Here is a 23,348-nt window from a genome sequence, read left to right as displayed (position 1 = left end):
TATTGAACGCGGGAGCTGGTCCCCACACAACCGAATGAATTAAAACAAAAGGTTTATCAGTTCTACTATCACTGTTCGGATAAAAATGCTTATGACTCTTAGCAAGGATACAAGCTTCACAATCAAAAGGAACATTTGAACTAGAAAGATTAGGGAAGAGTTTCTTAAGGTATCCTAAAGACGGATGACCTAGTCGCTTATGCCACATCCAAAGCTGCTGTTCAACCGTCCCACGAACAAGCATTGCTTTACCCTGGTGAGACATCTGAGTAACATAATATAGTCCTCCCTCCTCAATACCATGCCCAATAATCTCCCCTGTCTGAGCATCCTGGACAGTACAACTAGAAGAATTTATGTTAACAATACAGTTTAATTCTTTTGTCAATTGGCTAACGGAAAGTAACTTGTGGGATAAGTTTGGTATGAAAAGGCAATTTGATAATTTGATGTTATCTGAAATCCTGATAACACCAAACCCCTCTGTTTTAACTACCTCTCCATTGGCTGTTTGTACGTTATTTTTTTTTCCTGGTGGGAGAATAGTTTCAAGGTCACTGGAATCAAATGTCATAGTGTCAGTTGCTCCACAATCAAAAATCCATCTGGAATTTTCATTCGATTTACAAACTAGTCCTACATGGTATGAGTTGGTTTTATTTTCATGTTTCACAGTTTGTGCGATAGAATTGATATAGGTATTGGGCCTAAAACAAAATGGGCTTGAGCACTTAGGTTTACGTGTGGAATTAGGGCAAACAAGAGAATTTGAGCCATATAAATTTGATCCTTGGAGACCAAAAGTCATACCTTCCTCCTTTGCTTTCTTTGTCATACCTGACGCAGAGAGGGAGGCTCCACAGCCGCCTGCCGTTCCTCCGTGCTCTCCGCCTGTTGCTGGTGCCTCACTGGTACCCACAGCCGCCATGCTCTTCCTCTCTCCTTTCTTCTTTCGATCTCCCCACCATTCTGGGTAGCCGATAATCTCGAAACACCCCTTCTTGGTGTGTCTCGCACCCCCACAATGGGTGCATCTGAGTCCTGATTTCTCATTATCTCAACGAAAATTGGGTTTCTCCGTTCTTCCCCTTACAGTAAACCCACCACCAATTCCCGATGATTCGATTTGTGAGGGTTTTGGTGGTTCGGTGCTCATAATCCCTCGCCGGTTTATTTCTCTTCTTATTATTGCAAATGCCTCCTCTGGTGTTGGAAGAGGTTCACGATTGAGAATATCCCGTCGATCCTTATCAAAGGTTTCATCTACCCCTGCTAAGAACTGATACAATCGGTTTTGCTGGGTTATTTGATTGTAAGTCGTTTTGTCTTCTGGACTGTTCATCGGATTTGGTGAACGTCTGTCAATCTCCTTCCAGATTCCGGTAAGTTTGCTATAGTATATTTCGATTGGATCTCTTCCTTACTGGATTTTGTTTGCTTTGATCATGAGGTCAAAAACCTGGAGTCCGTCTTTGGTCCCGCCGTATAATATTTCGATCCATTTCCACAAATCTCTCGAGGTAGGGTAATCCAAGAATTGATTTTGCAATTCTGGATCTATGTTTCCAATTATCCACGAAATTACTAAAGAATCCCGTTGTGACCATTTTATGTAATCTGGATCCTCTTGGCTTGGCGGGGAGGCTGTGATGTGATTGAGCCTTCCCCTGCCGCCGAGTTCCAGTTGCATTAGCTTTGCCCATTTTGTGAAATTTTTATGATTCAATTTTTCTGGAATTTGAATAGGTTGGAAATTCTGAGTTTCTGTGGTGGATTTTTTGGAGTTTAACTGTGTAAACAGTTGCATTAAATCTTCCATAGTTACTGGGTTTTGAATAACAGCTTTGTTATCGGGTTCCATTGTAGATGATGAGTCTTATGGGTTGCCGGCGGCCGGTGATCGGAACCTTGCTCTGATACCATGTTAAATTAGGCTGGACTTATTGTGAATGCCAGCATATTAACGGGAAGACACAAGTGCACACACTTCATAAGTTAAGGAGATATATATCATCCCAAAACCATATGGCAATGGGAAGAAGGTCTCTAATAGCTTATAAAGCGTGCACACCATTTTCAATTTATCGATGTGGGATAACTCATCCCAACACCCCCCTCACATGCGAACCCCCGTCAAGTTCGCATGTGGAAGTAATCAATTAGGGTAGGAACGCCATTCTTTTCGAACCTACCATTTTTAAATTGTTGATCGAACCATCAACTCGGATACCAAGCTAAAAATACAGTAAAATTCTTGTGATTTTTTTTTTTTTTTTATATTATGAGGTAATTACAACAATATTTATACACAGAATATTTAATTAGGCTCTAATTACACTAATAAATTGGAGATGATTGATGTTCCAAACAGATGAATTCTAAAGGACTTTCTAACAACCAAATAAAGCCAGAAGTAAATTTTAAATAAATTCACTCGAAAAAGTTCTTATCTGCTCTGAAGAACATGCTTGAAAGCATTTTAGTTGTGAAGAACATATGCTTGAAAACATTATAAATTTGTTAATGACAAAAGCTTCAACATGTCAAATTGCATTTGAATAATAAAAGTAAAAAATGACGGCTAAATTGTGTTAATAGGGTCGATCCATCATCATGTATGTCCAAATGGGGAAGATACAGTGTCTAAATACTTTTTTTTTTCTATTCTTTAAAATTTGCTAATAAAAGTAACATTTTTCCTCTTACTTTCATCGGCATGTTACTTTCATCCGCAAACTCAAGAAGATAAAAGAGTATGATGCATGATAAGGACTAGCAGAAAAGACAGACACATAATCATAACAGCATCGGTTCAGAATAGGCCATGATAATGGAGATACTTTTTTGAGTTGATTGATTAAAACATTGTAGGTTGTAGCAAATAAATTCTTCTCAAATTCATATACTTGAGTTTCCTATCCATAATGATTTTTTTCACTCACAAGTCACAAATACAATAGCATCTCTCAACTAGAGGTATTCAAAACAGACCAAATAATTCGATACTTATCCAATCTTATAACCGAATCCGACTTGACCGACTTCAAAATGAATTTAAAAATATGTAAAAGTCAATATGGACATAAAACCCTATATTGAACGGGACCCGAAAGACCTAACCCAAAATCAACCAGATGACCCGAATAAACAACTCTAGTCTCGACAACTCCAACCTCCTTATCTTGTTTGATAAAAGGGTATGGTGACATTGGTGAGTTGTCATATAATCCTTCTCAAACCCTAATCATGATTTCAGGAGCTCGAAGGGAGTACTAAACATCAGTTTCATTTACAGTTCGGCAAACCTTCAATTCATGATTTTAAAGGTATACAGTAAAAGCAAACTGAGGACGAGTCGTTATCGAAACTACTGAACAAAATTTCATATGCATTGAAAGTACATACTATTTTCACATGTAACAAGCAATTCCTTCAAATCGAAAAAAGCAAAGCTATACTAAGATCATGAACTTGAGTTTTCAATCTTAAACGCATAAAGGTCACGCAAATATCTAACAAGGAAATTAAAATGGCAATGGAAAACCAAAAAAAAAGGAAGATTGGAAGAGATTACTCACTGCTAAACTTTGACGACAAGCTATTGTCGAACTTACTTCCTATTGTCGTGCATAATGCTATCGATCACTTCTTTTATCAATACTCAAGAGGGTGATCTTGACGCTGACCACCCATTAGCTTTCTGAACAGAGGAAGGAAAGCAATAAGTGCCAACTGAAGCTGTTCTGAGCTGTTTAAACGAAAACTGACTTGGCCAGATCCTCGGTTGTTCAAGTTTGCCCGAGCAACCAAATTTGTAGATCGTCCCATCGGGATCTGAGACTGGATATTGCATCCGAGAGCGAGTTCCCCGTGCCAATCCATTATTGACAGCCCGAGAGTAGAAAGGAAACGGCCAATAGGGTAGTCTTTATCCCTGAAAGTGGCTTCCAAACTTCCACCATATGCGATATCTCCACGACCTGCCATAGCACCACCGCTCATTACCATCCTCAATTGCTTGTTGATGATTAATTTGTCTTCTAGCTTCACTCCAGCTGATAAAGCATCACCCATCAGAGTAGCTGAGAGACCAGCTGTAGCCTTATTTCGATGGTAGTTGCTGAACCTTGTCTCGCTGCGTAACGTGTAGGCCATGTCCTTCCCAACACTCTGCACGTCGAAACCCATTGTTGTAGCTTTTCCTTCCCCATGTTTTATAGAGCTGGCTACTTCCATCTGAAGATTGGCTTCTTTCTTATCTTTTGAGACCTGACCAGAGAAAGACAAGGGAATCCTGTCCTTGACTACAAACATGTGTTCTACGTTGATACCTTCGTAACCAACATCATGATCCCAACCATGATTATCGAGAACTGGCCTGACTAGCCACTGATTGGATGAATCCAAGTATCGGTATCTGTGAGTAGGATTATCGGAGTCGAATGAAGCAGGCAATGCTAAATCGGGCATTGGTACTGGTAATGATGCAGCACCACCAGATTCTTCATCAACGTTTTCACTGTACTCAGTAGGCATTTCTTTGACGGAGTCTGCCATTTTCTTCATCATCCTCCGTCGTCTTCTGTCGTCCTTCATCTGTTTCTTCATAAAAAGCTTCTCTCTATATTCAAGCTCATCATAGTAAGCTTTCTTCTGAGTTTTGGGCAGCTTAGACAGCTGGGCTTTAGTTAGAGGCTTAAATGGAGGCAATTCGTCATATTCCGACTCTTCATCAGACTCGGAAGATACATCCAAATCATCGTCCAAAGTATCCTCATCACCAAACTGCTCGTTAGGTAATTTCAATTGAGGCCTTGATTGCAAAAGTGAAGAGAGGAGGAATGGTAAAGGTGGAGCTCGTGCACGAGCAGTGAACGGTTTCCCAGGTGGTGAATCCTGTAGCTTCAAAAGTATATTTGCTTCGGCCAATATCTTGGATGCAAATGAGAGCAACAGCAAATGAGGCTTCCAAACCTGACCATTCGGCAAAACTCTTTGACCAGCCCTATTCGTTCTGCACGCTGAATGGTTTTCAACTAAAGAAACAGGGTTCATTAGCCGCATATCCCCAGCAGCTTGGCGAATAACCTGCTGTACCGCATGTGAGCGTTGAGTGACAAACATGTCATAAGTAGAAGGAGTACCATTAGGCCCTTCCGGGGGTGCTGATGCAGCATGGGTCAAGACAACAATCGCATTGAACCAAATAGATGGTCCGAATATCTCCGTTATAGTCCTCAACAACGGCATATCACCGAAATCCCTACTTGGCATATCCAGCCTATCAAGGTACAACACAATATCTGGAGGAGATTTCTTAATGAAACGTTTCACGGAGTGAAGGAGCTTCTCATTCATATGCTGATCAGAGCAAGATGATAAAAGTCCAGGAGTATCGATCACCCGCACCTTAATCCCTTGCACAGTACCCACGACATCTTGAACCTTCTTTGTACCCATTTGGAAAGCATCAGTGCCAAACTTCACCTCATCAAATATGGAATTGATAGTTGCACTTTTACCAACTCCTGTTTTTCCAAGAACCATAATTGTACAAGAAAAATCAAGGGGTTCTTGTCCAGCAGCCTCCAGCTGCTCCGCCATGGCACTAGCGCGATCAAAGCTGAAGGCCCCAACACGGCCCCCACTTCTTGCTCTAAGTTGTTCTGCTAAGCCTAATCTGTACAACACTTGAGCAACAACAACATTATGAGGAGTTTGCCCCAGCCTATGAGCAAGACGTAAAAACTTCACTCTTATCATCTGAAGCTTCTCCCGAATTTCATCACCTTCCTCAATCTCCCCGTTTGTAGTGTCTTCAGCACTGTTGATTTGTGCCTGAGAAGCTTGCCCATTAACTCGCGAATGATGGGCTGTTCTTGCTGCAGGCTCCAAGAGTGGGGCCGCACGTCCAAGTCCAGCAGGTTGTGCAGGACGAACAGATGGAGTTGCAGACTTCCCAGACGCAGCAGATGATTTTTCTGCAGGCTTAACCGTTGATTCCTCCCTTGCTTGACTGTTTGGTTTCTCCTGCTCATTTTTTGATACTTCTAAAGGATTGTTATCACGACCAACTGTCCCAGAAGACTGCATCTCATTAACAGCATTATTTTGAATTCCCGAATTAGAAGAGGCACTCTCGTTTTTTATCTCCTTCAACGAGGATCCAACAGAAGGAGTGGAGATCTCTGGTTTAGAAGTTAAAGCTTCAACATTAAGTGAAGAACTAGTATCTGACGACTTGTCCTCTATCTTTAAATCATCATCTTGATGCTCGGGGATTAAAACCTCAGCTTCAAGTTCCTTAATACTATCATCATTCTCTGTACTGGTCTTGTCCAAAACTTTCTCGGATACAACTCCTGCACTCTCCTCACTAATGCTTGATGAAATTGCATCACCATCATCAGTTTTCAAATTCCTAAAAATAGTTTCATCAGGCTTCGCCTTTGGAGTCTGGAAATGAACGTCATCCGAAGGATCCCCTACGTCTTTCTCTGTTTCATTGACATGATCAACATCTCCATTTGTTATTACATCTTTGACATCCTCGGCTAGGCTAGCACCAGTATCATTTTGATCCACTGGCCCAACATTGCTTTTTTCTGATGCCTCAAAGACAACAGATTTATCAACAGCGTCCTCATCACCTTCTACAGCTTCAATCTCCACAACTTCTGACCCTTCACCTTGAGACTGTTCCGCGGAAAAATCATTGATCATACTACCATCATCACTCACAGTAATCACAGAATCCTCGTGGCTGTTTGCCATTGATGATTCTTCCCTAATCTCTTTACTCTCTGTATTATCATCTCTTCCCTCACTAAATTCCTCTACTGCATCAGTCATCTCGGCTTCATCTAGTAATCTTGAACTTCCCTCAGCAGCCGAAAAATCTGCATCATTTTCCCCATTCAAACTAGCACTAACACCAACACCAACACCAACAACATCTGAATCCAGTTTTGACCCATCATTCGTGTCGTCTAAAGGTAATTCAACTGCCTCCTCAAACTCCTCAGACTCTTGAGAGTTGTTATAACCATGAGCAGTAACACCAACAGCTTCCTCCTTAAGATTTGTTTCCAACAACCCATCATCATCAACACTAACCTCCTTCGATTCTGTCAACCCATCATCAACTACCTTCACTTTTGCAGTATTTTCCTCATTATGTTCCACCCCATGGTCCATCCTCGAATTACCTTCTTAAAGTCCTAAAATTAACCAAAATCCAAGCATTAAATCAACTATACACCAATCAGAACCAATCGAATTCTTTTGAACTAATTTTTTTAGCATACATCAATAAACCCTAATAGCCAGCTATACGAAGAAAATCACAGAAATTCAACAACTCCAAAAAATTATAGGACATATAAACATACAAGAACAAGATTTTAAAGCAGATTTTCCATATATATTATTAACACCCACCTGATTTTCCATCCCGAAATGGTACTTCGATACAAAATCCTAAAATTACCCAAATCCCATAAACACCCAGATATAAAATCATCTGTATTTAATACAAAATCAATCAAAATTCACTTTTTCTTAAAACAAAAAACTCAGCAAAAATGGGCATGTGAGCATTCAAGAATAGAATTTGAGAGCAGGTCATTCAATCAAATACAAAAAACATCAAATCTATAAAATAATTAATTACATTTTAATGCAAGAGAAAATACAATAAAAGCTAATGATATAGAAAAGCAATAAATTAAGAGAACATAAATAATGATGATAAAAATAACCTGGGCAAATGTAGGGAAAAGAAAGAGACTGTTGAAGGGTGAGAGAAAAAGAGGGGAAAAAAAAGCTTCGAAATGGCTATCTGCCCAAGTATTACGAGAGAGAAAAAATTTGGGTCGTGAAAAAAAGTATAGGTGTAGCGGATAAGAAGAGATCAATGGGTAGAGATTGACGATGGGATCTGACGGTTGTAAAAATGGGGATTGGTAGCCTCGTGTAAAATGCCAGTGTATGTACCCTCCTTTTAAATTACTAGTAACATTTTAATTTTTTTTGACAATTTAATGCCATAAAAATAATTTGCAAATTACAATTTTAAAATTTAATATTTTTACAAATCATATCATTAATGTTTATTTTTTGTGAATTACAGCAATCAAAGTATCAAAGTTGACAAGTTTAGGCCAAAAACACAGAACTCGGACCACTTAACCTAAAAGTCTGACCACCAAAATAGTCGGAATTTTGTGTTTTAGCCTGAACCTGTAAAGTTTGATACTTTGGTAGCTGTAATTCGCAGAAAATAAACATTGAGTCTGTAATTAGCAAAAGTGCGAAACTTTAAAGTTATAATACATATTCATACTATAATTTAATTTTTAATATCTCTAATTATATTATATAATGAAAATTAAAAATAAATTGATATCAATAATTTTTGTATTGAGACGAATCAAACAAAATCTTACTTGATTTTGTTTTAACTTATAGATTAGAAACTAATCACATATTAAAGATGATAAATAAATAATACAATATTTTTAATATTGCATGTAATTTGGAACGAAGGAAGTAAATTGTGAACTCCTAATCTGTTTGCTAAAAAAAGTTATATCTTAAAAAATTTCCACTTATATAGAGTGTAAAAAAAGTTTATGAGCTTTTAGAATTTTTCTCACCAATGAGAGTAGATTCTGAGCAAATAAAACTCTACATGTGGAATGTTTTTCCCCACCATTGAGAATGTACTAAAACTCTGTGTATAACAAATTTCTAAATTATTCACAAAAACTCTTAAAATAAGTTCAGAGATAAAATGTAATATAGCTGCCAAGATTCTTGTATGAGTCTAAATAATAAGAATAATAAAAAAAGATAATGGAAATTTGATCGGGTGGTCGACAGGGACTCGGCCCATACAGCCTACCTTCGCGGTTTATTGTTGCATACTTGCATTCTTTTTTGTTAGTCCGACCCCTGTAGATTTGCTAGTATTTCTTCATATTTTTCTGGGTCACTTACCATTTATTTTTTGGTTTCACTCCCCAATTATTGATGTGGCATGGTCTTTGCAATTGGGGTTCATGTTTAGAAATATTCAAACCCTAAATAAACTTTAAGTTTTTTCAAGTTACATAAAAAAAAAATATTTTTCGTTTTCACTGATAAACAATGAACAACCAATAAATATTAACCATACATAAATTAAACAGAGTATTGGGTGAATCAGCATGTTTAGTTTGTAAAGTTGAGCTATTTATAAAAGTTAAACATGATTAAAGCAACTAAAACTGAAAATAGCCATATGAAACGAGTCTTTTAATTTTCATATAAGTTTTGTTTTTAGAGTACTACTTAAACTAATAGAATATTAATGTCTTTTTATAGCATGTGATGTTACTTGTTCAAACAAATAAATAAATATTATTTATCAATTATTTTTATAAAATATTTTTATTTATCTAAATCATTTATTTAATTAGTTAACCAAAGTCATCAATTTAAATTACTACCAATTATAAGTTTATACAATTCATTTGCAGAGGCCTAAGTAAAAATTGACAAAGCTTTTGAAGGCCCTACACAATTTTAAAAATTATGATATTTTTCTAACGTATACTATGTAATTTAGTATTGAGACCCCCAAATTTATTGGATCAAACATATTGAACATTATCAAAACTTACCCTATTCATTCATGTTTATCAGAACCGTTAATCTTATTTTTAAACAGTCATTAATATAAATCACTTCCAATTGATGTAAAGATAAAGTTAATAAAACACATTCTCCACTTCCTAATAGAAGTAGAGTCAAAGTCATTAACCAAGTATTTCAGTTAGAGATTCTCCGCTTTCTAATAATCAAACAAATTATTTATTTTTTTATGTTCATTAATGACTAATTGTTTCATTTCTTGTAATATTCTTACTCAAAACACAAGTCTTTCTTTATGCATTTGAATAATATATGTTGATTTGATGATGTCAATGTTGATAGGAATTAAAAGAAAGGTTGGATATTTAAAGAGGTAAGGAATAGATTTGCACTAATCCACACAACATAGCTTCAAAATTCAAAGTATGACTAATGAACTATTTTCTAATGTATTATTCTCACGTGTACAATTCATTGTAGATATGGTTGTTAGGTACATAGCTACAAAACATATTAACATAATGGTTTAAATAATTAGATGTTATTAGTTGTCTAGAAAAAAAATATATATATGAATAATATTATCTCGTCTTTTTGAATTTACATCATATAAAAGTCTTTTTCAATCTGATAGTCGAACTCTTTAATTGCATCTTTTTTATGAGTATGAGTTGTCGTCTTCCTTTTCTCCCCAGATAGTGTCTATGAGCAAGATACACTAAATACGATAATAATGACTATATAACTCAAAACACACTATTTAAATCATTACACTCTTACATATTTAAATCATTGGTGTAAATTAAAAGGAACATATAAAGTATTATATTCGGTGCTTTGGCTAAATATTGTTTGCATCTTGCATTTGGCAATTTTGGTCTTGGTTTTATCTACTCATAATCCCATTTGGGTAGCTTTGTACATGCCATGTGAGTAGTGACCCAAAGATAGTAGTGTGAATGATCATGTGCCTTTATGAGTAAACATCCTTTTCTATGATTTAACTTCCAAGTATGAGATTCATCATTTCACTGCCCAAGTTTGTGGAGGTTGATGTATTAGATTCAAAGCTTTCACATTGTATATCGAGACATAATCTCTTGTTACTTACTCTACACCTTTATGACTCTCTTACAAATTACAATTATACATAGAACATAATTTTCGGTTCCTGAGATTTTGCCTCAATTGGGTATGTTTCGGAGATCAATAAATTTGATTGGATATTATTGGTGGGGTTATTTAAAAATGAGAGAAGGAATATAAAGAACAATGATATATTATTGTGGTGGTGTTATGTTTTAAAATAAAACTATTGTAAATGCAGTATGATAAATTAAAATAAAAAAGAGACCAATTAAGCGGCATAGAGCGATTATTATTCATTGTATTTCTTCTATAGTTTCTTATAAAAGCTTTTGTTCCAGTTAAACATAGAAAACAATCAAATTAAGGGGTATCTTTGGGTGATTGTGGTGGTAGAACGGTGGTTGGCCGAAAAATTACGAAATATCTTCAAAATAACACCTAGAACCCCGGGGTAGTACCTCTAACGCCCAAATTAGTACCCACATATAGCTACTATGATGTAGTAGTATTTTAGAGAGAGACAATATAAGTTGCCTTAGGTGTAAGCAAAATCACCTCCAAATTAGTGAATTATGCAATTTTTCTCATATATGTATTTTAGACATATAGCTATACTATGATGTAGCAGTATTTTAGAGAGAAAGAGAGTATAAGTTGCCTTAGGAGTAAACAAAATCATATTTTCTTTTTTTTTAAACTTACTCCAAAAGGGTGTATTTATAGAGGTAGCGGGCCTTTTCTAGAAAGTGGACTTGACCCATAAAAAATATAGACTTATATTTTATATAGAAACAACTAATACATAAAACATGCACGAAGCAAACTAAAAGAGATTAAGAAAATAAGAATTTAAGTAGAAAAAAAATACATAAAATTGATTTAAGAATGATATATGTCTAGGTCGAAACTAGACCATTCAGAATGAAGTTAGTGCAAACACTGCAAAATTGATTTATGCTAAGTTTTAAGAATGTGAACGGTACGTTGGTTGTTAGGTTTAAATTTTATATATCTAACTCTTTTTCATGTAAGATCATTTTCAATGACTTGACATGTAATAAATGTCTAACTAGTTTAAAGGTTGTCTTTGGTGGCTATATATAGCAAATAAATCAGTACATATATGAGAAAAATTGCATAATTCACTCAACAACAAGTGCACAGTGACCTTTGTCTTTTATAAGTAATTATGATTTATTTATAGCGTGAGATCTTTTGTGAGTAAATAATTTGAGTAAATGCAAGCTGAAGTAAATGCTAAGAATTTCAATGATGGAGAATCAATGGCTAAAGTAGTTCATAACAGTAGGTTAGCCTATGAAGAACCTAATAAAAGTAATTTCTTATTCTTTCATTTGAGTGTACATAACATTGTAGCTTTATTGCTCACTATGTTTAAGCATTTAATATTACATATTTTATGAGACTTTACAAGATTTTCTTCACCAAAATAGTGATGGGCTGTCCAAGCTTCAAGCGCATACAAAATATCACATGTACTTCTATTATGCTATCTTAAGAATTTATTTTTTTTTTATTTTTTTTTTAATTTTTTTTAACACAATAGCACATAAGGATGAATATTCATTGGATGCTTAACTCTAATTTGTTAACTTCTCTCTCAAATTCTTGTATGAGATAATTTTATCGAAAATCGTATCTCATATTTTTGTTAAATAGTCTAATAATAGAAAATTTTAACATATAAACTTTTTAATATGAGGTCGTCTCATTAAAATTTAGTCTCTCACCAAAATAACTCGTAGAAACTTCCTGCTTGGTTAGTGATATTATTTGGTGGTAATGAAAATGATTTGTGATGTAAATTTTCATAATATGTATCATGTCATTTGTATAGTAATGAAAATTTAATCATAAAAAAATTTTTATTTTATAACTTTTTATTACCTCCTAATACCACATATTTAAGTGTTAATATATTGAAATGAAATAAAGTTTTGTGAAAAAAATAAAATTATTAAATAAAAATAAATATAGTTATCAAAATTTATGAAGAAATAATTTTATCAAAATTATACCAACATTTCATAATCATTCCCGCGGTGCATATATGAGAAAGATACCGCAACCGCCACCCGTTTTGCCTTCCATGAGACGGGTCAAACAAATAGCCTCTGGAACTACAAGACTTAAAAATCTTTTTCCGGCGATGTTAAATCTCGTTAACCGCCACAGAAAGTGTAAAAATTTCCACGTTCTAAACTAGTTCTTTAATCAAGAATCTCAAACTTGACTTGGTGCTGTACTGCAATGCTCCCAGTCCCATTTTTCCATCAAAAAAAGGGCATGATTTTCTCAATTTTGTCTTAAACCTTTGAAGACCCGACAATTAATTTTGAGAAGTTCAACCATGTACCATTGAATGATCTTTGCAACCAAGGAATGGTTAAAGAAACCGTTAAATGACTCGGTCTCTTACCTAGAAAAGGTATGAGATTAAAGTCTAAAACTTTTAAATTTCTCTTAACACGGTGTGCGAAGGCTAGATCTCTTTAAGTGGGCAAATGGGTGCATCTTTGTTTAAAGTGTCCTGGTATAAAACACACCAATACATTAGTTTCTAATCATTTTATGAATGTGTATTTTGAATGTGGTGATCACGTTGAAGCACGAAAGGTGTTTGATAAAATGTCTGTTTCAATTTGGAATAATGTGCTATCTGGGTATGTTATAGTAAATGATTGATGTTTCTTGGAAATTATTTGCTAAAATAATTGCAAAAATGTTGTTTCATTGAATAAATTCGGGTCTAGTGATAGGGTATCCATAAGGTGGAAATTTCAAATTATTGAGAGGCAATGAGGTTTTATAAGGAGTTTAGAAAGGAGTTATAATTATAATGGTTTCAGTTCTCTAGGGTTTTGACTGCTGGGGGAAAATTGAAAGGTTTGGGAGTTTAGGAAGGAATTGTATATCATGTAGCTGATTCCATATGTTGGGATGATCATGCTTATCTTGTTAATTATCAATGTTTGTTCCTTTGCTGCTTTTGATTGTTTTAGACTGCTGATGGCTGTACCTGGTCAGATGCCTGATGTGAATATGAGTTTACCTTAGCACTGTGAAAGCCATATGGAACTAAGCCATATTAAAGTCCTTGTGCAGGTTTTGCTAACTTAATTGCAGTTTTTTATACTTCATGTTCCTGAGTGCAGAGTGCAGACCTGTATTATTATACTCTGATGTGTAGATAGGCCGGAAATCCAATTTTATTAAAGGGATATTTCTTTCCAAGTAGAACTAAGAAGAGAACATCAATGCATGATTAAAGAACAATGACTCTTTTGAGGAACAGAAGTGCAGTATTCTTATGAATGGCTGCAGGAATATTGAAGTGTTATCACCTTGTCTTTGAGCTAGTACTTCCCTATTCAAAAACCAAGGTGAGAATTCTAACTAGTACTCCTCATTGTCATGAAACCAACTCAACCAAAAGCTAAAACTGATGGTTGAGATCCATAATATGTTATATACTCTAACAAGCCACCTCACACGAGAACTCTTTTGGGCTAGAAGTGTGGATGCAGCACAAATCCTTCTCGTACCTTAGGGCGAAATATTCCACTTGAATCTTAGGGTTAGTTGGAATTTGAACCTGTGGCCTTTTTATCATGTTGACTTTTGGTACTATATCAAGGCACCAACTCAATAAAAAACATAAGATGTTATATACTCTAATAAGACTCATATTCTAGAATCTATCACATGTTCTGCTTGGTATCAAGGTTCAAGTCTTCTTTTTTTTTTTTTTGCTTGGGAATTGATCTCTTGAAGTCTTTCTGCCGCCAGCAATGGTAAAACTTTGAACTTACTCTTTGCTCTTACTAAGAAGATGATGTTTCGTCTTTGTTGCTATCAATTGTGAATTAACCTTTGTTTATTTACTATGAATGTTGCTTGGGAATAAATCTCATGTTCTTAGAAATGACTGAATTTTTGTTGGGTAATTGAAAATAGTAATTACTTGAACTTGAATATTGGATACAAGTTTTGTGGGATGGAGAAACCACAACTACAATATATAATGACCTAATAACTGGCTTGAGCATTTTGTTGATTTAGTATTCATGAGGGAGTTGTTACACACAAGGTGTATGACAATTGGTTGGCGACTAGTTCAGTTGACTTGTTTGACAAATAAGTTGCATTGATTATTAATTATTATTGTTGGTTGTTAAGTTAGCAGCATAAGTTAGTTGTTCATGGAGATGTTATTCTCACTATTTGTTAGAGATTGTGGGCCAATGTACCAAAAGTTGATGAATTTCTTTATTTTTTCATAGAAAACAGTCATTGAGTCTCTCATTTGGGTTTAAAGCCATTTACCAATCAACAAGTCAAAAACGAAAAGTTAATCAATAAGCCGACCCAAAAGCCTATAAATGAACACTGTGTGTGACCATAGTACAAACGCCCCACATGACCCTCCACGACCACAATATTATGTGCTGAGACTAGCACAAGAGTCGTGTTGCGACCGATACTGCTGCCATGATTGAACTTATATTTTTGCACTATGTTGACATAAAGTCATCGACTTTTTACTTGCCTAATTGGGGAACAAGGACCCAGAAGGATATGATTACTGGGTTGTCAAAGTTGATATTATTGCTTTAGCCATCATTTAATATGATTAATTAATTAATTAATTAATTAAGTATTACATAAGAAAAAATAAAAACCACAAACACAGATTAATTAGAAAGCCAACAAAAGCTGTTAAATACGGGTGGACCAACCATGGGAAAGATCCTTGATAAAAAATCTCCACCATTAATTCATTTGTTAGATTGAACAATTGTAAATATATGATTATGATATAAACTAATTGTCCAAAGCCACGTGTTTCAAGTCATGATCAAATATTAACTCACTGTGCAAAGAAAAAATATTACAGAAATTAACATGAGTCATTCCTTCATCAAACTGAGCTTTCTGAGTCTTCAATTAACAAAATGTTAGGTATTAAAATACAACTTGTACCTGTCCATAACAGACATACACACAAGAAGATCATAACCATTCTTCAATCTTCACCGATCTTCTTCGCCTTCTTTGATCATATTTGAAAATGGGTGGTCAAGTTACTAAACAAGTTGAGAAGAGGAAATTATTATCAGTAGAAAAAAAATGTTTGGTTGATTTAAAAGAAAGTTGTGGATGTGATTTTCCAGGATGTGATTATCACCCTTCTGACAGGAAAAACTGGATGGCAGGTCTTGACCTTGGTAAGCTCACGATCAACAAGATTGTCTGGCCTGGTACTCATGATTCAGCCACCAACAGGATTGGGATACCATTTATAACCCGCCCCTTCGCTCAATGTCAATCCTTGACCATTTATGAGCAGCTTGTGAAGGGTGCTCGGGTTATTGACATCCGGGTTCAGGAGGAACGTAGGATTTGCCATGGCATCCTCACGACTTACAGTGTCGATGTTGTCTTGGATGAAGTCAAGAAGTTCTTGTCCGAAACTCAATCTGAGATTATCATTCTTGATATTAGGACAGAGTTTGGGCGTAATGATCCACCTGAATTCGACAAGTATCTTATCGAGAAACTTGAGGATTACCTTATTCACCAGGATGATCATGTTTTTGATAAGCCAGTTTCCGAGGTGTTACCTAAACGGGCTATTTGTGTATGGAAGCCAAGAAATTCTGCTGCCCCAAAGAAAGGTGATGCCCTTTGGAGTTCAGGGTACTTGAAAGATAATTGGATTGATACTGATATGCCATCTACGAAATTCAAGAGTAATCTCAAGCATTTGGCGGATCAACCTCTTGTGTCGTCTAGGAAGTTTTTTTATCGGGTGGAAAATACAGTTACACCTCAAGCAGACAACCCAATTTTGTGGGTGAAACCTGTTACTAATCGAATTCATGGGTATTTGAGATTGTTCATCAAGCAATGCTTTGCTAAGAATATTGCTGATCGATTGCAGATTCTCTCCACCGATTTTATTGACTATGATTTTGTGGATGCTTGTGTTGGTCTTACTCATGCAAGGATCGAAGGCAAGGCCTAGTCTTTGCATTTTCACATGGACAGCCAGTAGAACTGATCGATTGGTTTATGTAAGAGACTATCTTATAAGTCTTTTGGGAACAAAATGGTATCATTGTTGTAGCTGATATTGTATTCAGATGTCCTGTGTTTATTTTTAGATTTGTTGGTAGTTGTAAGTTGTATGATGTGAATTTTAGGATGATTACTTTATTGGGAAATTGTGATCTATCTGTAATTAGTAATTACACATATTTGGGCAATTGTTGTAATATATCTCATTTTATTTATTTTTTAAAAAATTAATGTTTTCTTTTTGAGTGGTAAAAAATTAATATTAATATTACAATATCGTCTTTTAGAATTTAAAAATTTGTGCGAATGATTTAAAACTAACTAAAAACAAACTATAAACAAAAAAAAAACCTTTTATGACTAACAAATAGCCAAAAACTAATAAATAATTTTTACAAAATATTATTATGAGAGATAACTTAAATCTAATTTATACTCCATATTGTCTAAACAACAAACAAGGCAAATATTACCTATTGGTAAAAGGCTAAAAGCAGCCTATAGCTGAAGACCAACAATTAATTACCAAACATTCCCTTAATTCGAAGATTAGCGAAGTCTAGTTTGGTTGATGGGCCTAGCAGATCTTGACATAGTATAAAAGGGCAATGACTCCAAAACTTCTCACATTTTATTAAGTGATTCTGACCAAATAGATATTCTATTATTGGTGTAAGATGGAAAATAAAAATAATGGGAATACGATGAAAATGAAAATGAAAATATAATGTACCATGGTTTGAAGTTAAAGGGCAATGAGGCCTAGTTGATGTAACAAAACTTCTTATGGTGTTTTTATTGGAATAAAATAATGAGAATGAAAATGAAATACAATATAATTTTACTAGAAAATTATTTGACAAGGTTTGAAGTTATTCTTATCTTACTCTAATCATTCTATTTCGTCACATAATTCATACCCATTCATTACTAATTAGGAAGATAGTATTATGGTAATGTCACACGACATTTCATTATAATTAGTCATTACAATGTACCATTTAGTATTTTAACTATAAAGGTGTTAGTGTTACATAATAAGTTAATAAAAATCAAAAATAATTTCTAAAAGTTACAACTTAAGATAAAAATTTACATCGATATCAAACATATGACCAATTGAAATCAACTTTAGAAATGTGATATTAAAGATTTGGGGTGTTTGAAGATTGACTTTTAGGTTGATTTTTTGGTTGACTTTTGACTTTTGATTTTTAGCTTATTTGTTGCTCAAACAATATAAAAGTGCTATTAAGGTAGCTTTTTAGTCAGCTGTATAGCTGTTTATTAAGCCAAAAGTCAAATGCCAACCCGGTGAGTTTTTTTGTTGGCTTTTGGCTTTGGCTTTTAGTTTGTTAGCTCACTTTTTCTCTAATAAACAGTCAACGATCAGTACTTAATTTTACTAAGCATATTCATAAATAAATGGCTTAAAAACCAAGAAAATCAGCTAGCATATTCAGCTGGTCAAACAAGCCAACTAAAAAACCAATAATAACAATCAATAACGAATTACTTCGTAGTGTTATTCCTTGTATGCCCTACGACTATTTTGTTAATTTTTAAATTAGAAGACAGACTGAAGGAAGGAATTGACTAGTTGAGAATCGAACTCATGATTTTATCTTAGTAAAAGAGTATTTACTCCGATTAAGAGAATATTTTGAGATTATTCATTTTTGTCAATTTTGTAATAGGACCATTAACATGGTGAACTTTGATTTTTGACAACTCCCACAAAATCATGCTCATTTAGGGAATCATTCAGTACCCAATGTTGGCATGACATTTGTCTTAATTATTATATTTGATTAATTAAATAACTATTAAAATAACATTAGCTCGTCTTCGTTCTCAATCATCAGTCATCACCAAAAAGTTGACTCATTTCTAAGGTGAAATACAAGTGTTGACCACTTTAATTGCCAAGAGTTTTTTACTTTTCATGGAGCTTCTTTTATCAACATTTCTCGCTATGTTTTCACTATAAAAATGTTGATTGTAAAACAGTTTTTGATATTTATTCAGTCTTATACAATCGATTAGACTTTGATTTTGCTTTAAAGACATGAAAATCAATGCAAACATAAAATTTAATTTTGATCCGACCCGAAATATCTAATTTGAAAATAAACACCTTTAATAATCAACATGCATGTACTTTAGGTATTAGTATTACTAGGATCTGAGAATAGCTTCCAATAAGTCGACTCAGAAAACCGTACCTAAAAAATAACTAGTCCTTTAATTTGTACCATCATTTTATATATAAGATTACAATGCACATGAGAATTTTTTTCCTAAATAACGTAAAATAAGTTGACCAGTGAATTACAAGTTAAAATGTATTTGCCTATGGATTGACGTACAATGATAGAGTTAGCTTTGTATTATATAGATGCCGACCAGCTTAATTGATTCGTTATTATTTTCAATCGTAGTATTTGTCGTCTTGGCTGAAGCCTAAAGGGGTTAATGACGGAGCATTGGGGTATTAAAAAGTTCTAAATCATTTAATATTCAATTGTTCTCCCAAAATATATTAGTAGCTTTCCTCAATGCACTTTTAGTGTCAATCATTTATTTCTTTGTAGGGTTTTCTTTATTTGAGAACTTAATTGACTATACGCTTTTTTTTGTCCTTTTTTTTAAGGTGTACGAGTATTATATGACTATAACTATATATGTTAAAACTTCAAACCCTAACCTTTAAACTTAGAGGTAGTGTACAGTCAGATCCATCTCTAATGTTTTTGAGGCCCGGTGCAAAGCAAAATTCAAAGTAGGTGTTCTATATTTTTTAAGGTACTTTCTCTATTCTAAAGATATAACCTCATTTGCTTTTTAGTTTGTTATAAAAATTTGCATTATTTTATTTTGTTAGGATCTACACTCTTGTTTTTTTTCCTTAGACTCAAAAGTAGATTTCTTTAATAAAAATAATAGATGTTTTAAGATGCAAAAAAGTTGTTATAAATACTAAAATATGTGTTATAAGACTCAAAATATATATTTTAAGATCCAAATTAAGTATTTTCAAAGTACACTGTTGTCAATTTTCCAATACTTCTATAAAAGTAGGTGTCTTAAGCTATGCTTTAAACAGCAAGCACAGTTTTTTTATCCGAAGTAGCAATTATAGATAAAGACAAAGAACAGTGATATAGGAGTATGATATGTCATTCTTAAAATACTATAATAGACTTGAATAATTAAAGTAGTGGATATATTTTTCTTAGAGAAAGTAGCGGATATTTTAGAATATAATGAATAATGATTACGTGTGGAAAATAATAAACAATTTTTAAATATCGCCGTTCTTTTTATTTTATCGCCACTCTCAATAAAATTACGATTTTGCCCCTAGATTTTAAAAAATTACGAATTTGCCACTGGACTTAAAATTTCTTATTTATACTCCAACCTCACTAAATAACTCCTTTATCACACTTAAAAAACAAAATTACAACATAAAATTTTTGGAGCAAAAACTAAGAAATTTAATCCGCAAACAATTAATCGAGGTAATTTTTATTCGAATCGTATTATTTTAAATTTTAAAAAAAACGAAAAAAAATTAAAAAATTGGGCCAGTCGCATGAAATCCGAGCCCACCGCGGGTCGAGTCGTCAGTCGCAGGAAACCCGCGACTCGACCAGATAAGTTGAAGCTAAAATTAATTCCAACTGAGGCTTGTGTTTCCCGACCACTAGATCTACCACTTGATCTCCTGCGGGATGAAGATGTAGACCCTCGACCACAAGAAGATGATCTACTATATTCAAACGCGCTTTTATTTCTTCTAAGGGTTTTGCTTGTGGTTGGTCTTCCCTTTCTAGGTGGACTTGCGTAAGGCTCAAGTATATCGGCTCTATCAGGGTGTAGTTCATACTCAAGTACCTGAGACAAATGTCATACAACTGCGGGATCAGATTTTAAAACTTCATCGACCAAAGATTGGAAGTACTCTTTGTCATCAGCGTTCGCGTGTCGTACTCCTTTGTTGGTGTCATCTCCTACCTCTGTGTGCGTCAAAGTACTCCAAAATGGATGAATGTCATCCAAATACAAAGCACTATGTGAACCGATGGACATATATAAATAACAAGCACACGGCAATCCCCTTTCATTATCCAAGTTTGTCCAGACCACATAATTAAGTTCTGTGGCCATATAAAGATAGTGTTGAAGGGGAGTCCTACCCTCCTTCTCTTCCCTCCTTATTGATTGCCTAGCATTATAAATCTGATTCATACTAGTAAAAAAACCAGGAAATTTTTCTCTAATAGAAGTCATGATAAAGGCCGGTTGCATGCGCCGGTTGCACTAAGTTGTCGTATGTGCTCCCGAATATCTACATTGATCTTATTTGCCCTTACATGACCATCTCTGTACACTAAGAACGGGTGGTTATGTCTTCCTTTTTCACCAGGACACACCCTTATCGTCCAAGGTCTTTCTCTTGGTTTACGACTACTTGCAACAATCAAAAATTTACACCCACAACTTCTACTTTTAGAACCAGGTCGGGCAGCATTATCTAGATTATGTAAATCACCTCTAATATTACCATAGCGGTGACATCTTAAATACACACTAACTCTAGAACGTCCTTCTTTTTGTTTATAAGAAACACGTCTAAATTGAAAACCAATTGTTATTGTTATCGCATCGGCCCAACAATGTAATTCATTTAAGGAATCAAATTCCCTATTCGTAACAAATCTACCGGAGTAATCTACGTTGTCTCCTAAGTTTTCAAAGTTCTGCAAATTGAAATATGAAACAAACCATACATTAGGTCATTAAAAACTTATACATACAAACATTAATAATAAAAACATTCAATAATAAATAAAAATTATAAATTACTTTAATAATTAATATTAAAATATTAGTAATAAAAATTAATATTAATTAAAAATTATAATTTACTTAAATAATTAATATTAAAATAATAAAAATACAAATAATATAATAAAATAATTCTAATAATAACAAAACAAATTAATATTAAATAAAGAAAATAATAATAATAACATATAATTATAAATTATTTAAATAAATAATAACAAAATAATAGTAATGTTAATAATATAAATTACTTACATTAATAATAATAATAATAATAATAATAATAATAATAATAATAATAATAATAATAATAATAATAATAATAATAACAATAATAATAATAATAATAATAATAATAATAATAATAATAATAATAATAATAAAAATACAAAAAATAATAATAATAATAATAATAATAATAATAATAATAATAATAATAATAATAATAATACAAATAATATTATTAATAATAATATTATAATAATAATAATAATAATAATAATAATAATAATAATAATAATAATAATAATAATAATAATTTACTAAGACGTATAATAATTTAAATAATAAAGTAAATAATAAAAAAAAGAAAAAAAAAAACTAGTCACACAAAAACCGCGAGCAGACCACGGTGGAGTCGCACAAATTGTGGGAGTGGACCACTCGCCCAGTTTTTGTGACTTCCTTTTTTTTTTAAAAAAAATACACTGATTCAAATCGATTAAAGTACGTACCGGATCCGATTCATAGTCGCTTTCGTTAGCCATAGTTAATCGATTCCAACTAACAGCTTGTTTAAAATCGAAGAACGTTTTTAGAGAGTTTTTAGAGAGATAGTACCGTATTTGAATTCGTATATCATATAAGGGCGCGTCTGAAAATTCAATATATATAAGGTCGCGATAAAAATGTTCGAGATTACGTTTAAACTTTAAATTTAATGTTTTTAAAGTGATAATAGTGTTATTAAGTGCGGTTTACATTTGTTAAACAAGTTTTAAGTCCAGGGGAAAATTCGTAATTTCATTAGGGAGGTGGTGATAAAATGAAAAGAGTGGCGATATATAACAATGCCCTAATAATATTCGTTGCTGTTTGTGTGATACCGTTTTATTATAAACGGGTTAAAATAAAAAAATTTATTTGTATAATTGATTACTTCGTAAATTATCAATTTAAGTTTACAAATGATTATTTTATGATTATAAAAAGTAATCACTTAAAAATTATGATTGATCATTTTTAAGATTAGAAGTGATCATTATAAGATTATAAATGATCAATTTTTACATTTTGTATACAACTTGTAAAAAAAGGAAAAATAACCTAGAAAAATCCAATATATTTATAATTTTTCTACAATAATCCAACCTACTGATTAACTATGAATAACTTTATGGGTATTTGCCTAGAGCGAACTCGGGTAGCCGATAATCTTCTATAGCGAGTGTTTTTTTAAAAAAAATAAATTAAAATAAAATGTTACAATTTTGTTAGAATTTTTATGTAAAAATTTTTTCTCTAATTTTATATTAATTTTTAATTTACTTTTTTGGTAAATTATCTACTATAACAGGTCATCCGATTACTTGAATTTACTTTAGACAAATATCCCATAAAGTTAGAATTATTCATAATTAATTAATAAGAGTGATTATTGTAAGAAA

General features: G+C 33.3%; 2 protein-coding genes across 3 annotated transcripts; one reads left to right on the top strand and one right to left on the bottom strand.

Moving 5' to 3' along the window:
• Positions 1–3,358: 3,358 nt before the first annotated feature.
• Positions 3,359–7,906, bottom strand: LOC130798924 (translocase of chloroplast 120, chloroplastic). Of its 2 annotated transcripts, none has more exons than XM_057662020.1 (2): positions 7,761–7,906; positions 3,359–7,220 (listed from the first exon to the last, which is right to left on the bottom strand). In XM_057662020.1, exon 2 carries the CDS (start codon positions 7,195–7,197, stop codon positions 3,655–3,657), a length of 3,543 nt encoding a protein of 1,180 aa, XP_057518003.1. In that variant the 5' UTR covers positions 7,198–7,220; positions 7,761–7,906; the 3' UTR covers positions 3,359–3,654. The 2 variants fall into 2 exon arrangements, with proteins under 2 accessions (XP_057518003.1, XP_057518008.1); XM_057662025.1 differs by lacking the exon at positions 7,761–7,906 and adding an exon at positions 7,441–7,709.
• A 6,230-nt stretch (positions 7,907–14,136) lies between these two features.
• Positions 14,137–17,093, top strand: LOC130798920 (uncharacterized). The gene has a single exon (XM_057662017.1). It carries the CDS (start codon positions 15,818–15,820, stop codon positions 16,772–16,774), a length of 957 nt encoding a protein of 318 aa, XP_057518000.1. The 5' UTR covers positions 14,137–15,817; the 3' UTR covers positions 16,775–17,093.
• Positions 17,094–23,348: the final 6,255 nt, after the last annotated feature.

This window comes from Amaranthus tricolor, chromosome 1, assembly GCF_026212465.1.
Source record: "Amaranthus tricolor cultivar Red isolate AtriRed21 chromosome 1, ASM2621246v1, whole genome shotgun sequence".
NCBI classification, from domain to species: Eukaryota; Viridiplantae; Streptophyta; class Magnoliopsida; order Caryophyllales; family Amaranthaceae; genus Amaranthus; species Amaranthus tricolor.
This window is presented reverse-complemented; position numbering and strand designations above follow the sequence as displayed.

Coding starts and splice junctions, on each gene's coding strand:
- LOC130798924 (XM_057662020.1), bottom strand. CDS start 7,197: ATGGACCATGGGGTGGAACATAATGAGGAAAATACTGCAAAAGTGAAG.
- LOC130798920 (XM_057662017.1), top strand. CDS start 15,818: ATGGGTGGTCAAGTTACTAAACAAGTTGAGAAGAGGAAATTATTATCA.